We start from the raw sequence: 15,633 nt of genomic DNA on the forward strand, positions 1-15,633 counted from the left end.
CATTGTTTATGCTTGACAAAGTTGTCATGTATCTCACAATATTCTAGACAAAATTGTTGTCACACAATAAACTTGACAAAAGTGCCACATATCTCATTAAAGACTAGACAAAACTGTCATGTATCTCATATGATCTTAGACATGGTATTCATATACCCATTAAAAGGCTAGACAAATTGTCATGAGTTGAACAAGTGCCAATATCGCACAAAAGTTTAAGACAAAATGCCATTTATTTTCAGTTTACTTGAAGACTGTAATATTTACAATGCCTAGACAGAATGTCTATAGTCACGTAACCAGAAACGCTTCATGTAATACAAGAATTTTTATGTATCATTTAATCATTAAACACTTACCTGAAGCGTATTTTGTGCGGTATATACAAGACAATGCAATTTAAAATGCAACAATGGTATGTTGTGTGTGTGAGCACGATAAAGACAAAAACAAAGAGTCCGGTCAAAATCTGTAACACATGTATATATGGTCAATATAACAAAAATAGAAATTAGGCTCAGACACGTAAGGGAAGCAAATCTTTTGTACTATAGATATTTTATTTTGGACTGAATTTTTGTGATGAACAGGAAGAGTTCTGGCCATTGAAGAAAGGTACACGTGTTGTTGAGAGAACAAAGTTTTTCTTCTGTTGTCCGGGACTTCCAGAATCTTTCTTCCCAAATCTGCTCAGGTAAAGCAGTTGTTATATTTCAATTTTTGTAATTTACATGTGAGCCGTGCCATGAGAAAACCAACATAGTGGGTGTGCGACCAGCATGGATCCAGACCAGCCTGCGCATCCGCGCAGTCTGGTCAGGATCCATGCTGTTCGCTTTTAAAGCCTACTGCAATTAGAGAAACCATTAGCGAACAGCATGGATCCTGACCAGACTGCGCGGATGCGCAGGCTGGTCTGGATCCATGCTGGTCGCAAACCCATTATGTTGATTTTCTCATGGCACGGCTCATGTTGATAAATGCTTAAATTGTTGAAGATTTATCTCCAGTTTCCCCTGCGCTGGTCAAGTTTTTTCTGTATTTCACAAGTTTTACAGCTTCTTTAGTTTTGATATTTTTTTTGTTTTTACAAAAAGTATACAAAATGTAAACCACTTCTGTTAGGTTTATTAATATTCCATTCACCCAGCATCAGCTAATTTCAATAATGAATTAAAAATATTTTCCGAACTGGGCCTTCTTTTGTAGAGATACAAAGGTCTTTTAATCAGAGCAACCAGCCTAGGTTAAAATCTAATTAAAATTGCACCTATGTGAAAGCCTATAAACTTGTTTTCCCTGTAAAATTTTGTGAGTTAGAGTATTGGAGTTTTGATATGAAAATGAAATGTTTTAATTGTAGACATGTATTCAAACTTGGTGGACCGGTGCTTGCTTGGAAGGATGGAGCTGTCATACAGAAAGGACATCTGTCAGTACTAGTGGAAAAAATATATGAGTGTCAGGGTACTTAAATTTATGTTTTCTGTGTATGAAATTCAAACACTATTCGAGGCCTGTATTTATTATAATGTTTTTCAAAATGGCTTATCATTGTATGTATACAAGGGCTGTCATTAAGTTATTGAACTGTGTCAGTAAATATTTAAGGCTTTAGATCAGCATTTAGTCTTGATGATATAGCAAAGTTTATAGGCTCAAAGCTGTACAATATGGAGAATGATAAAAAATGCTCAAATCCTAAGAAATCAAATATCGTCAGTTTGTGCTCAATATGTTGGCATGGCTCATTTACTTGATGACGTAGTCGGACCAGTCATTTGTCCATCTGTTCATCTGTCTACTTACGATTGATAACTGAAGAACATCAAGGCCCAAAGACATAAAACTTTATAGGATGATTGCCTGTGGCATTTAGAGGAACCCTTTAGGGTCAGTTGGTCATAGGTCAAGGTCGCAGTGATCTTGAAACTGAAAATGGTTTCTGATTGATAACTGAAGAATGCTCTGACCTACAGACCCCAAACTTCATAGGATAATTGCCTGTGGTCAGTAGATGACCCCTACTGTTTTAGGGGTCAGTATGTCAAAGTCAAGGTCACAGTGATCTTGAGACAGAAAACAGTTTCCAATCGATTACTGAAGAATGCTTTGATTTACAGGCGCCAGACTTCATGGTATGATTGCCTGTGGTCAGTAGATCACCCATATTGATTTTGCAGTCAATAAGTCAAAGGTCAAGGTCACAGTGACCTTGATACTGAAAATGCTTTCCAATCATTAACTGGAGAATGGTTTGGCCTTCAGGCATCTAATTTCATTAGATGATTCCCTGTGGGCAGTGGATAACCCTTACTGTTTGCAGTCAATAGGTTAAAGGTCTAGGTCACAGTGACCTCGAGACCGAAAATGGTTTCCAATCGATGACTGCAGAACGGTTTGGCCTAACTTCATAGGGTGATTGCATGTGGTCAGTGGATGGCCCTAATGTTTTTTGGGTCAATAGGTCAAAGGTCGAGGCCACAGTGATTTTGAGACTGAAAATGGTCTCCAATCAATAACTGAAGAATGCTTAGATCTCAAGGCATTAAACTTCATAAGGTGATTGCCTGTGGTCAGTAGATGACTTCTAATGCTTTTAGGGTTAGTAAGCCTAAGGTAAAGGTCGCAGTGACCTTGAGACTGGAAACAGTTTCCGACCGATAACTGGAGAATGGTCTGGTTTAGAGGTGTCTTACTTCATAGGATGATTGGCTGTGGCCAGTGGATGACCTTTACTTTTTTTTGCAGTTAATAGGTCAAAGGTCAAGATCCCAGTTACCTTGAGACTGAAAACAGTTCCCAATTGATTACTGGAGAACAGTTTGGCCTACAGGTGTCTAACTTCAAGGGATGTTTGGCTGTAGTCAGTTTATGACCCTATTGTTTAAGGGTCAATAGGTCAAAGGTCATAGTTATTAGGAGAAGCCATCATGAGGGTGGATGCATGTTTTACAAACATGTCTTCTTTTGAATATTTGTTCTCATTTACATTTACAAACATTGTACATATTAATTTACATGAATGATAATATATATCGTAAGCTACTATGATATTACATATATCTTCATGACATAATATCAGGTTATGGAAAAAAAAGAAAGTAAAACATTGGCTTTACTTCACTTTTAAAACAACTTTAAGCAATTGCTGCATATGACCCGAGGTAGTACTAGAGTTAAAGTTTCCAAGCACATTTTTGAAACTATGGAAGCTTTGGTCAAACATTTTGTCACAGAAATAGTTTCAGTTTACATGGTATGTGACGGGATAAGAATCTACATTACAAAAAATCCCTCTCAATTCAGAATGGTTGTGGTAGAGGTAGGAGGCCCTGTGGCATAAGAAAGGAATTGGCATTGTCATTTTTACATTTATTACCAGTTTTCTTCATTTATTATACCTCAAAAGGAACTTACTATGTTATGATGCCAGTGTCCGTCCTTCCATTAGCAATTTTATGTGTGCTCTGTAACTGTTCAGCCCCTTGAAGGGTTTCATAGGAACTGGATACAAATGTTTACCACATCAAGATTATGTGCAGAGCGCATGTTTTAGACGGCTTACTTCAAGGTCAAGGTCACACTTAGGGGTCAAAGGTCATATGACTTTGTTTCATGTCTGTTATGTAACTCTTGAACCCCATGAAGGATTTCAAAGAAACTTGACACAAATATTCACCACATTGAGATGACGTGCAGAGCATATGTTTTGGATAGCTCACATCAAGGTAAAGGGCACACTTAAAGGTCAAAGCTCATATCACTTTGTTTTGTGTCTGCTCTGTAAATCTTGAACTGCTTGAAGGGTTTTAAAGAAACTTGGCACAAATGTTCACCACATCCAGATGACATGCAGAGCACATGTTTCAGATGGCTTGTTTCAAGGTCAAGGTCACAGGGTTTAAAGGTCATACCTGTACTTGTTTGGATTTGTTTTTGTCATTTCAGAAACTTTGTGCTTGAAATGTTTTGTTTTCTCTGATGGGGTATAAATGACTCTAGTGATAGGTATAGTTTTCTAAGCTCTGCCCCATTTTACAATCCGGCATTGAAGTAGTCAAGTGTGCTGTCCCAGACAGCTCTCGGCACACTCCTTCAAGCAGGATTGCCTGTGATTGTTATACATTTAGGTGCCCTGCAATATAAGCAGTGAAATTACAATGATATTCTTTTACATTTCTTCAACATACAGGCTTGCCAGTTATTGTGATGCAGGTACGAGGCCCTGCTCTTCAAGAAATGAAACACTCAGAAGACTGGACAACTCTTAAACTCTACACAAATGTGATTGATTCTTTGGGATTGAAATACAGGCTTGCATTTGATGTAAGTTAATATGTTGCAGATGTGAACTTCAATAAAAAAAATAGCCTAGTGGTAGAGTGCCCGCTTTAGGTGTGGGAGGTCATGGGTTCGATCCCTGGCCGCGTCATACCAAAGACGTTGAAAATGGTACTAGTAGCTTCCTTGCTTAGCACTCAGCATTAAGATAATAGTATTAGGACCAGTCAGCCTAATTTCAGTGTAATGTGACTGGGTGGGATATTCTATAGCTAGTGAGGCAGCACTATAAAGTTGGGCATTATTCTTACTGCCACAAGTAGACACCATCCTTAATATCACTGAAAAATTGTTGGAAAAGATGATAAACCTGAATGCACACACACAGTTCATGCATATCTTTATTTACAATTTACTCCAGTTACCTTAAAATTTGATTTACAGTGTTACCAAAAGGTTACAGAAACTATAACTTTTACATTCATCTTTAGGGCCATCTTTAAACACATTGTTTCCTCTCAATGGTGGGTAGGTAAGATGGCAAAATATTATATTTATAATATTTTTTGTGTGTAAATAGCTTTTAACTACCAGTAATGTAATGGAACAAAATATCAGCAGTTTTTGACAAAAATAACCACAATAACTGTTACTGAACAGCAGATTAGTTTCCCCTTGAATTTTTAATACCTTTTTGTATGTCACAAAGCTATTGGATCCAGTTATGTTGCTTAACCATTACTTCACAACTCACAGTTATTTTATAGAAAAATTGTGTAATTATGGTCAAAAAACATTACAGACAAACATGGCTGCTGTCATTTTTTTGGTAGTACAATAAAAATGTGGAAATAATGATGAGCAGATGATGTGAATTAAACAAGTACAAAATAGTGCTTTGTTTTTTCCCCCAACTGAATTTTGCAATAAAATATTTTGGGTTGCATTATTTTTTAGCTCGACTATTCGAAGAATAGTCTAGCTATTCTACTCACCCTGGCGTCGGCGTCGGCGTCACACCTTGGTTAAGTTTTTGCATGCAAGTACATACAGCTATCATTTAAAGGCATATAGCTTTGAAACTTATTTATTCTTTTTCTAGGTCAATTACCAACCTCACTGGGTCAAGTTCCATAACTCTAACATGTATTTTGAGCAAATTATGCCCCCTTTTGGACTTAGAAAATTCTGGTTAAAGTTTTACATGCAAGTTACTATCTCCAAAACTAATGCAGATATTGAATTGAAACTTCACATGTGTCTTCGGGGTTATAAAACTAGTTGATAGCACCAAGTCCCATAACTCTGACCTTCATTTTGGCCAAATTATGCCCCCTTTTGTACTTAGAAAATTTTGGTTAAAGTTTTGCTTGCAAGTACATACAGCTATTACTAAAAGGCATATAGATTTGAAACTTATTTTTTCTTTTTCTAGATCAATTACCTACCTCACTGGGTCAAGTTCCATAACTCTGACATGTATTTTGGCCAAATTATGCCCCCTTTTGGACTTAGAAAATTCTGGTTAAAGTTTTGCGTGCAAGTACATACAGCTATTACTAAAAGGCATATTGATTTGAAACTTATTTTTTCTTTTTCTAGATCAATAACCTACCTTACTGGGCCAAGTCCCATAACTCTGACATGTATTTTGAGCAAATTATGCCCCCTTTTGGACTTAGAAAATCCTGGTTAAAGTTTTACATGCAAGTTACTATCTCCAAAACTAATGCAGATATTAAATTGAAACTTCACATGTGTCTTCGGGGTTATAAAACTAGTTGATAGAATCAAGTCCCATAACTCTGACATGTATTTTGGGCAAATTATGCCCCCTTTTGGACTTAGAAAATCCTGGTTAAAGTTTTGCATGCGAGTACATACAGCTATTACCAAAAGGCATATAGCTTTGAAACTTATTTATTCTTTTTCTAGGTCAGTTACCAACCTCACTGGGTCAAGTTCCATAACTCTTAACATGTATTTTGAGCAAATTATGCCCCCTTTTGGACTTAGAAAATTCTGGTTAAAGTTTTACATGCAAGTTGCTATCTCCAAAACTAATGCAGATATGGAATTGAAACTTAACATGTTTCTTCGGGGTTATTAAACTAGTTGATAGCATCAAGTCCCATAACTCTGATATGCATTTTGGTCAAATTATGTCCCGTTTTGAACTTAAAACTCTTTTGATATTTAACATTTTGGGTAATAATTCCCTGCTTCTGTGACAATATTTCGAATAGTCGAGCTTGGCTGTCTTACGGACAGCTCTTGTTTAGCTCACCTGTCACAAAGTGACAAGGTGAGCTTTTGTGATCACGCAGCATCCGTCGTCCATGCCTGCGTCCGTGCGTCCGTAAACTTTTGCTTGTGACCACTCTAGAAGTCATATTTTTCATGGGATCTTTATGAAAGTTGGTCTGAATGTTCATCTTGATGATATCTAGGTCAAGTTCGAAATTGGGTCACATGCGGTTCAAAACTAGGTCGGTAGGTCTAAAAATAGAAAAACCTTGTGACCTCTCTAGAGGCCATACTTTTCAATGGATCTTCATGAAAATTGGTCAGAATGTTCATCTTAATGATATCTAAGAGTCAAGTTTGAAACTGGGTCATGTGCCGTCAAAAACTAGGTCAGTAGGTCAAATAATAAAAAAAACTTTGTGACCTCTCTAGAGGCCATATTTTTCATGGGATCTGTATGAAAGTTGGTCTGAATGTTCATCTTGATGATATCTAGGTCAAGTTTGAAACTGGGTTAACTGAGGTCAAGAACTAGGTCAGTAGGTCTAAAAATAGAAAAACCTTGTGACCTCTCTAGAGGCCATGTTTTTCATGGGATCTGTATGAAAGTTGGTCTAAATGTTCATCTTGATGATATCTAGATCAAGTTCGAAACTGGGTCAACTGCTGTCAAAAACTAACTTATACCGCCTCAATAGCCTAGTGGTAGAGCGTCCGCTTCGAGAGCGGGAGGTCGTGGGTTCGATCCCCAGCCGCGTCATACCAAAGACATAAAAAATGGTACCAGTACCTCCCTTGCTTGGCGCTCAGCATTATAAGGGAAACTGGCCTCTTCTCTCATACCCTCGTTGCGATGGATTCCATCAGGAATGAGGTGTTGAGAGTGATTCATATAAGTTGCAAAACTTTCTTCACAATCGACCTAAAATAAATTCTGTATAAACTAAAAACTAGGTCAGTAGGTCTAAAAATAGAGAATCCTTTTGACCTCTCTAGAGGCCATATTTTTCAATGGATCTTCACGAAAATTAGTCTGAATGTTCACCTTGATGATGTCTAGGTAAAGTTTGAAACTGGGTCACATGCAGTCAAAAACTAGGTCAGTAGGTGCAAAAATAGAAAAACCTTGTGACCTCTTTAGAGGCTGTATTTTTCATGAGATCTTAATGAAAATTAGTGAGAATGTTTACCTTGATGATATCTAGGTCAAGTTCAAAACTGGGTCACATGCCTTCAAAAACTAGGTCATTAGGTCAAATAATTAATTGAAAAACCTTGTGACCTCTCTGGAGGCCATATTTTTCAATGGATCTTCATGAAAATTGGTTAGAATTTTTATCTTGATGATATCAAGGTCAAGTTAAAAACTGGGTCACATGAGCTCAAAAACTAGGTCACTATGTCAAATAATAGACGTCATACTCAGTTCAAAACTGGGTTATGTGGGGACAGGTGAGCGATTCAGGACCATCATGGTCCTCTTGTTTTTGTTTGTCACTGGAGGAGAAACAAAAATGGCTGTGACTAAATACAGAGATGGTACGCCTGTGATATATTACAGACTACGGTATATACCGGATTAACTAAATTTGAACAAAAATATCTTAAATGTATATATTTTGTAACCACGGTGATACTAACCCTAACCTTTAGTCAGTATATTATGCATACTATACACTAAATGCGTGTGGACATGCAAAAGAATGAGTAATTTTGCATGCGCTGCTATTGATAATAATACCTGGCATGCGCAGAAACGGCTGCACCAACTCTGCAATGAGAAACATTCAACAAAAATGTCATTTTTGGCCTATAGAGCACATACAAAAATAAAAGATGGACATATTTGATAGTGGAAATGCATATATTTGATTGAAATTTTGGTTTTCGTTGTTTTGCTGGTGGAAGTCTGCTATATAATCAGAGTTATAATGTTTTTACATTGCTTTTGTACAGAAAACTGTTCCATGTCTCTATTGCCCAAATTCCACTGTCGACAGTAGATACGAAATTCTGCGTTCTAAAAAGCCAGGAAGATACTTCCATGAGCATTTGATTCGAGCAGGAGAAAACAGAGAATTGAAGTGTAAACACTGTAATAATACAAGTTCAGCTCCTCTTCAGATTGGACCAGGTATGGACCTAACAGATGGAGGATATTTAAGCCACACCATGAGAAAACCAATATTATAGTGCATTTGGGACCTGCATGGATCCAGAACAGCCTGCACATCAGCGTATTCGGGTGAAGATCCATGCAGTTCACTTTCAAATCCTGTTGCAATTAGAGAAACTGTTAGTGAACAGTATGGATCCTGACCAGACTGCGCGTATGCTCAGGCTGGTCTTGATCCATGCTGGTCGCAAACCCAGTATGTTGGTTTTCTCATGGCGCGGCTTATTTGTTTATTTCAGTGTAAGATTGAAATATCTTTCACGAGTGAACACCAGATGCAATATTTTCGTGAATGGCATTGACCAGGTGAAAATGTAAGATATGATGTTCGTTAGTGAAAAATTTTCTGAACTTTCTTATAAAATGAACATTTTTAGCTCACCTGTCACAAAGTGACAAGGTGAGCTTTTGTGATCGCCTGGTGTCCGTCGTCCGTGCGTCCGTGCGTGCGTCCGTAAACTTTTGCTTGTGACCACTCTAGAGGTCACATTTTTCATTGGATCTTTATGAAAGTTGGTCAGAATGTTCATCTTGATGATATCTAGGTCAAGTTTGAAACTGGGTCACGTGCCTTCAAAAACTAGGTCAGTAGGTCTAAAAATAGAAAAACCTTGTGACCTCTCTAGAGGCCATATATTTCACAAGATCTTCATGAAAATTGGTCAGAATGTTCACCTTGATGATATCTAGGTCAAGTTCGAAACTGGGTCACGTACCTTCAAAAACTAGGTCAGTAGGTCTAAAAATAGAAAAACCTTGTGACCTCTCTAGAGGCCATATATTTCACAAGATCTTCATGAAAATTGGTCAGAACGTTCATCTTGATGATATCTAGGTCAAGTTCGAAACTGGGTCATGTGCCATCAAAAACTAGGTCAGGTCAAATAAAAGAAAAACCTTGTGACCTCTCTAAAGGCCACATTTTTCATGGGATCTGTATGAAAGTTGGTCTGAATGTTCATCTTGATGATACCTAGGTCTAGTTCGAAACTGGGTCACGTGCGGTCAAAAACTAGGTCAGTAGGTCTAAAATTAGAAAAACCTTGTGACCTCTCTAGAGGCCATATATTTCACAAGATCTTCATGAAAATTGGTCAGAATGTTCACCTTGATGATATCTAGGTCAAGTCGGAAAGTGGGTCACGTGCCCTCAAAAACTAGGTCAGTAGGTCAAATAATAGAAAAACCTTGTGACCTCTCTAGAGGCCTTATTTTTCATGGGATCTGTATGAAAGTTGGTCTGAATGTTCATCTTGATGATATCTAGGTCAAGTTTTGAAAGTGGGTCACGTACCATCAAAAACTAGGTCAGTAGGTCAAATAATAGAAAAACCTTGTGACCTCTCTAAAGGCCATATTTTTCATGGGATCTGTATGAAAGTTGGTCTGAATGTTCATCTTGATGATATATAGGTCAAGTTCGAAACAGGGTCATGTGCGGTCAAAAACTAGGTCAGTAGGTCTAAAAATAGAAAAACCTTATGACCTCTCTAGAGGCCATACTTATGAATGGATCTCCATAAAAATTGGTCAGATTGTTCACCTTGATGATATCTAGGTCAAGTTTGAAACTTGGTCACGTGCTTAAAAAACTAGGTCAGTAGGTCAAATAATAAAAAAACCTTGTGACCTCTCTAGAGGCCATACTTTTCATGGGATCTGTATGAAAATTGGTCTGAATGTTCATCTTGATGATATCTAGGTCAAGTTTGAAACTGGGTCAACTGCGGTCAAAAACTAGGTCAGTAGGTCTAAAATTTGAAAAATCTTTTGACCTCTCTAGAGGCCATATTTTTCAATGGATCTTCATGAAAATTGATCTGAATGTTCACCTTGATGATATCTAGGTAAGTTTCGAATCTGGGTCATGTGCGGTCAAAAACTAGGCCAGTAGGTATAAAAATAGAAAAACCTTGTGACCTCTCTAGAGGCCATATTTTTCATGAGATCTTCATGAAAATTAGTGAGAATGTTCACCTTGATTATATCTAGATAAAATTCAAAACAGGGTCACATACCTTCGAAAACTAGGTCAATAGGTCAAATAATAGAAAAACCTTGTGACCTCTCTAGAGACCATAGTTTTCAATGGATCTTCTTGAAAATTGGTCAGAATTTTTGTCTTGATAATATCTAGGTCAAGTTCAAAACTGGGTCACATGAGATCAAAAACTAGGTCACTCTGTCTGATAATAGAAAAAACGACTTCATACTCAAAACTAGGTCATGTGGGAAGAGGTGAGCGATTCAGGACCATCATGGTCCTCTTGTTTAGCTCACCTGAGCACGAAGTGCTTTTGTGATCACCTTGTATCCGTCGTCCGTCAGTCGTCTGTGGTCAGCAATTTGACTGTTAACACTCTAGAGGTCACAATTTTGGCCAATCTTAATGAAACTTGGTCAGAATGTTGCCCTCAATAAAATCTTTGATGAGTTTGATATTGGGTCATCTGGGATCAATCAAAAACTAGGTCACAAGGTCAAATCATAGGAAAAGCTTGTTAACAATCTAGAGGTCACAATTTTGGCCCAATCTTCATGAAACTTGGTCAGAATGTTACCCTCAATTAAATCTTGGATTAGTTAGATATTGGGTTATCTGGGGTCAAAAACTAGGTCACCAGGTCAGATCAAAGGAAAATCTTGTTAACACTCTAGAGGCCACATTTTTTGGCCCAATCTTAATGGAACTTGGTCAGAATGTTACCCTAAATAGTATCTTGGATGAGTTTGATATTGGGTCATCTGGGGCCAAAAGCTAGGTACCCAGGACTAATCAAATGAAAAGCTTGTTTACACTCTAGAGGCCACATTTATGACTGTATCTCCATGAAACTTGGTCAGAATGTTAATCTTGATGATTTTAAGGTCTAGTTTGAATCTGGGTCATGTAGGATCAAAAACTAAGTCACCAGGTCAAATCAAAGGAAAAGCTTACACTGTAGAGGCCAATTTATGACCATATCTTAATGAAACTTGGTCAGAATGTTAATCTTTATGATCTTTAGGTCATCTTCAAATCTCAGTCAGATGGGATCAAAAACTAGGTCACTAGGTCAAATCAAAGGAAAATCTTGTTAACACTAGAGGCCACATTTATGACTATATCTTCATGAAGCTTGGTCAGAATGCTAATCTTGATGATCTTTAGGTGAAGTTCCAATGTGGGTCATGTCTGATCAAAAACTAGGTCACTGTGTCAAATCAAAGGAAAAGCTGGTTAACACTTTAGAGGCCACATTTATGACCATATCTTAATGAAACTTGGTCAGAAGGAAAAGCTGGTTAACACTTTACATTTTAGATACAGATTTTAACTGTCCCTAGTCTGTTTTATCGAGAGCCTTTTTATGCCCCCGAAGGTAGGCATATTAGTTTTCAACTGTCCGTCCGTTCGTTCATCACAACGTTAACTTTTTGCATGTGGGCAACATTAACTTTTTGCATGAAGGCACTTTACTCGCGAACTACTGCACCTAGGACCTTCAAACTTCACATGCTGATAGTACTTATTGAGTACACGACCCCTATTGACTTTTGGGTCACCAGGTCAAAGGTCAATGTCACCAGGTCAAAGGTCAAGGTGCTGCGGGGGCATTTGTCACCATTAGTGACAGCTCTTGTTTCTTATAAATTTTCATCTAGCCAAAGTGCAGTGGGCTCAACAAAGCCATCAAAATGGCTGTTTCTGTTTGCTTTTAACCCTTATCATGCTGGACAGGAATTGATTCTGCATTTGCAACCAGTACAGATCATTATCAACATGCACATTCGTGCAGTCTAATCATGACCTGCACTGTTTGCCATTCAGTTAGTATCTTTTTGGTAGGCACCCCTTTTAACAGTTAATAGTACTGTCCAAATTGAAAGATGGACAAGTTCATTATAAAAAATTTAGGCAATGTCAAATTTTGGGTCAAAATATCATTTTAAGGGCTTTCCTTAGCTGTAACTTTGACTTGCATGAAGTAATCATTTGTTTCTGTTCAGAAATAATTCTCTAATTTTTCATTTGTATTTCTCTTTTTTTGACTGTGAAAATGTCATTTAGATGCAGTGTCCTGACTTTGCTGCTTTTTGGCATCTACATTCTAGAGTCAAAATTTGTTTTGATTGTTATAAGCTTTACCAACTTTTTCTGAATAATTTAATGCATGTGGTAAATTATGAACAGTACTAGTGTACTAATTATATAGTTATGAAATGAAAACTTACTTCAGGGTAGATAACCAAATGAACAAAACAAACATTAACAAGTCTACAGTTTTGTTATTTGTTGTCAAATCTGATATCTGATGCACATCATTTTTCAGCAACTAACTTGACAGAACTTGTACCGGCTCATGATCGTTCCGGGTGGGCCAGCCCAACCACAAACCTCCTCAACAGATGTGTTATGTGTGAGAACTGTGCGATTGATGGTATACATTGTGCTGTCAATTTGAAACAGGGAATAAGAAACTGGTCAGTGGTTTTGTAAATGAAATATATGGTAAACTTAAGTTTTTAGCTCACCAGAGCACAAAGTCCTCAAGGTGAGCTATTGTGACCAGTCATTGTCCGTCGTCCGTCGTGAGTTGTCCGTTGTGCGTCGTCCATCAACATTTGCCTTGTGAACACACTAGAGGCCACATTTGTGACCCTATCTTTATGAAACTTGGTCAGAATGTAAGTCTTGATGATCTCTAGGTCAAGTTTGAAACTGGGTCATGTGGGGTCAAAAACTAGGTCAGTAGGCCAGATCAAAAGAAAAAATCTTGTGAACACTCTAGAGACCACAATTTTGACTCAGTCTTTATGGAACTTGATCAGAATGCTTGTCTTGATGATTTCTAGGTTTAGTTCGAAATTGGGTCATGTGGGGTTAAAAAACTAGGTCACCCAGTCAAATCAAAGGAAAAGTTTGTGAACACTTTAGAGGCCACAGTTTGACTCAATCTCCACTAAACTAGGTCAGAATGTTTGTCTTGATGATTTCTAGGTAGAGTTCGAAATTGGGTCATGTGGGGTCAAAAACTAGGTCACCCAGTCAAATCAAAGGAGAAGCTTGTGAACACTTTAGAGGCCTTAATTTAGACTCAATCTCGATGAAACTTGATCTGAATGTTTGTCTTGAGGAACTCTAGGTCAAGTTCGAAATTGGGTCATGTGGGATCAAAAATCAGGTCACTCGGTCAGATCAAAGGAAAAGCTTGTGAACACTTTAGAGGCCACAATTTTGACTCAATCTTGATTAAACTTAGTCAGAATATTTGTCTTGATGAATTCTAGGTCAAGTTTGAAACTGGGTCATGTGGGGTCAAAAACTAGATCAGTAGGCCAAATCAAAGGAAAAGCTTGTGAACACTTTAGAGGCCACAATTTTGACTCAATCTTTATGAAACTTGGTCAGAATGTTTGTCTTAATGATTTCTAGGCCCAGTTTTAATTTGGGTCATTTGGGATTTAAAACTAGGTCACATGGTCATATCAAAGTAAAATTTTGTGAACACTCTGAAGGCAACAGTTGTGAATCAATCTATAGGAAACTTGGTCAGAATGTTTATCTTGATGATCTTTAGCTTAAATTCAAAACTGGGTCATTTGGCCTAAAAACTAGGTCAGTAGGCCAGATTAACTCTGGTGAGCAATATAGGGCCATCATGGCCCTCTTGTTGTTTTTTTTTAAGGAAGTATGAAGGAAGTAGAAGTCATGGAAGATATCAGTGGACTAAGTACACTATGACTGTCAAAAGTTCCACTTCAGTTTGTTTAAAATGAAATAATTTAATCTTTGAAATGTTTTGCTTCTTGTCTCGGTTACCAGCAGTTTGCAAAATAGCATTTTCTCTGAATGTGTACTGTATATTACAGGCAGTGTGGATGTGAGCGAGAAGGCATGTTGTGTAATTATTGTGGCATGTGTCAGAGATGTTGGGTCTTCATCAAGGTAATATACACAAACTGACCTTAAGTTTTGCTGTTATTGAAATGGTTTTCTCTGTGTTGCTGTCTCTTTCTCAAAAGTTTTTCTGTGTATGTCTGTCTCTTGCCCTGTTAAATAGTTTCTTTGTTTTGGCTGTTTCTTGCTTCATTTCTTTCTTTGAATTATGTCATTCTTGTATATAGTTTTGCATGCTTGATCTTTTTGTGCTCCCCCAATTTTATGGGGGTGTTGGGGGTGGTGGCACTTATATAGAGTTGCCCTTGCCTGACAGTAAGTCGGTCAGAATCGTTTCGTGCATATTTCAAAAACAACTTGACCAAGAGTCATCAAGCCTCACAGGATTGTCATTTAGAATGTGAACTTGTGCATCTGGGGTTTTAATTGGGATTTCTCCCAGCCTCACCAGAGTTATGACCCTTGACTGATTAGAAAATATGCATGAATAGATTAAAATTTTGTGTCACCTGACCCTCAGAAAGTAGTCATTGTCCTTGACTTAGTCATGAAATACACATTTAGTGCCTAGAAATTTATGTTGCATATATCTTAAAAACATTTTACCAAAAGTCATAAAACCATATAGGAATTTTATTCAGTTAGTAAATTTGTGCACCGGAGTTTTGTTTTGGATTTCACAATGCAGGACAGGAGTTATGGCCCTTGATTTCATGTATTAAGGGCATACAAGTTTGTGTCACAAGTGTCTCAAAATATTTTTGATATAGAGTCATAAACATAAAGGTGTTGTTATATACATGTAGCATGTGTTGTGCACCTGGTGATCTGATTGGGATTTCTCTCAGTCTGACCAGAGGTATGGTTCTGACTTTAGAATACACATGAAAAAAGGTTATGTTGCAGTTATCTTAAAAACATATTTCACCTACAGTCACGAAACCTTGTACAGTGATAGGAAGAAGTTTGTGGGTTGAGGGGGTGGTGGGTGGTGGGGATTGGGGTTTAGGGGTGTCTTATGGAGACTCATGTAGTTTTTTCTGCA

General features: G+C 37.6%; 1 protein-coding gene across 1 annotated transcript in view; it reads left to right on the plus strand.

The window, feature by feature from the left end:
* The window catches only part of LOC123565346 (uncharacterized), a 178,092-nt gene that overhangs the window by 47,352 nt on the left and 115,107 nt on the right, over positions 1–15,633 (plus strand). The window contains exons 16-21 of the mRNA XM_053549150.1: positions 591–694; positions 1,364–1,467; positions 4,196–4,329; positions 8,488–8,665; positions 13,021–13,171; positions 14,561–14,636. Coding sequence (XP_053405125.1) covers positions 591–694; positions 1,364–1,467; positions 4,196–4,329; positions 8,488–8,665; positions 13,021–13,171; positions 14,561–14,636 — 747 coding nt within the window. The remainder of the gene's footprint in view (positions 1–590; positions 695–1,363; positions 1,468–4,195; positions 4,330–8,487; positions 8,666–13,020; positions 13,172–14,560; positions 14,637–15,633) is intronic.

This window comes from Mercenaria mercenaria, chromosome 8 (genome assembly GCF_021730395.1).
Source record: "Mercenaria mercenaria strain notata chromosome 8, MADL_Memer_1, whole genome shotgun sequence".
Lineage (NCBI taxonomy): Eukaryota > Metazoa > Mollusca > Bivalvia > Venerida > Veneridae > Mercenaria > Mercenaria mercenaria.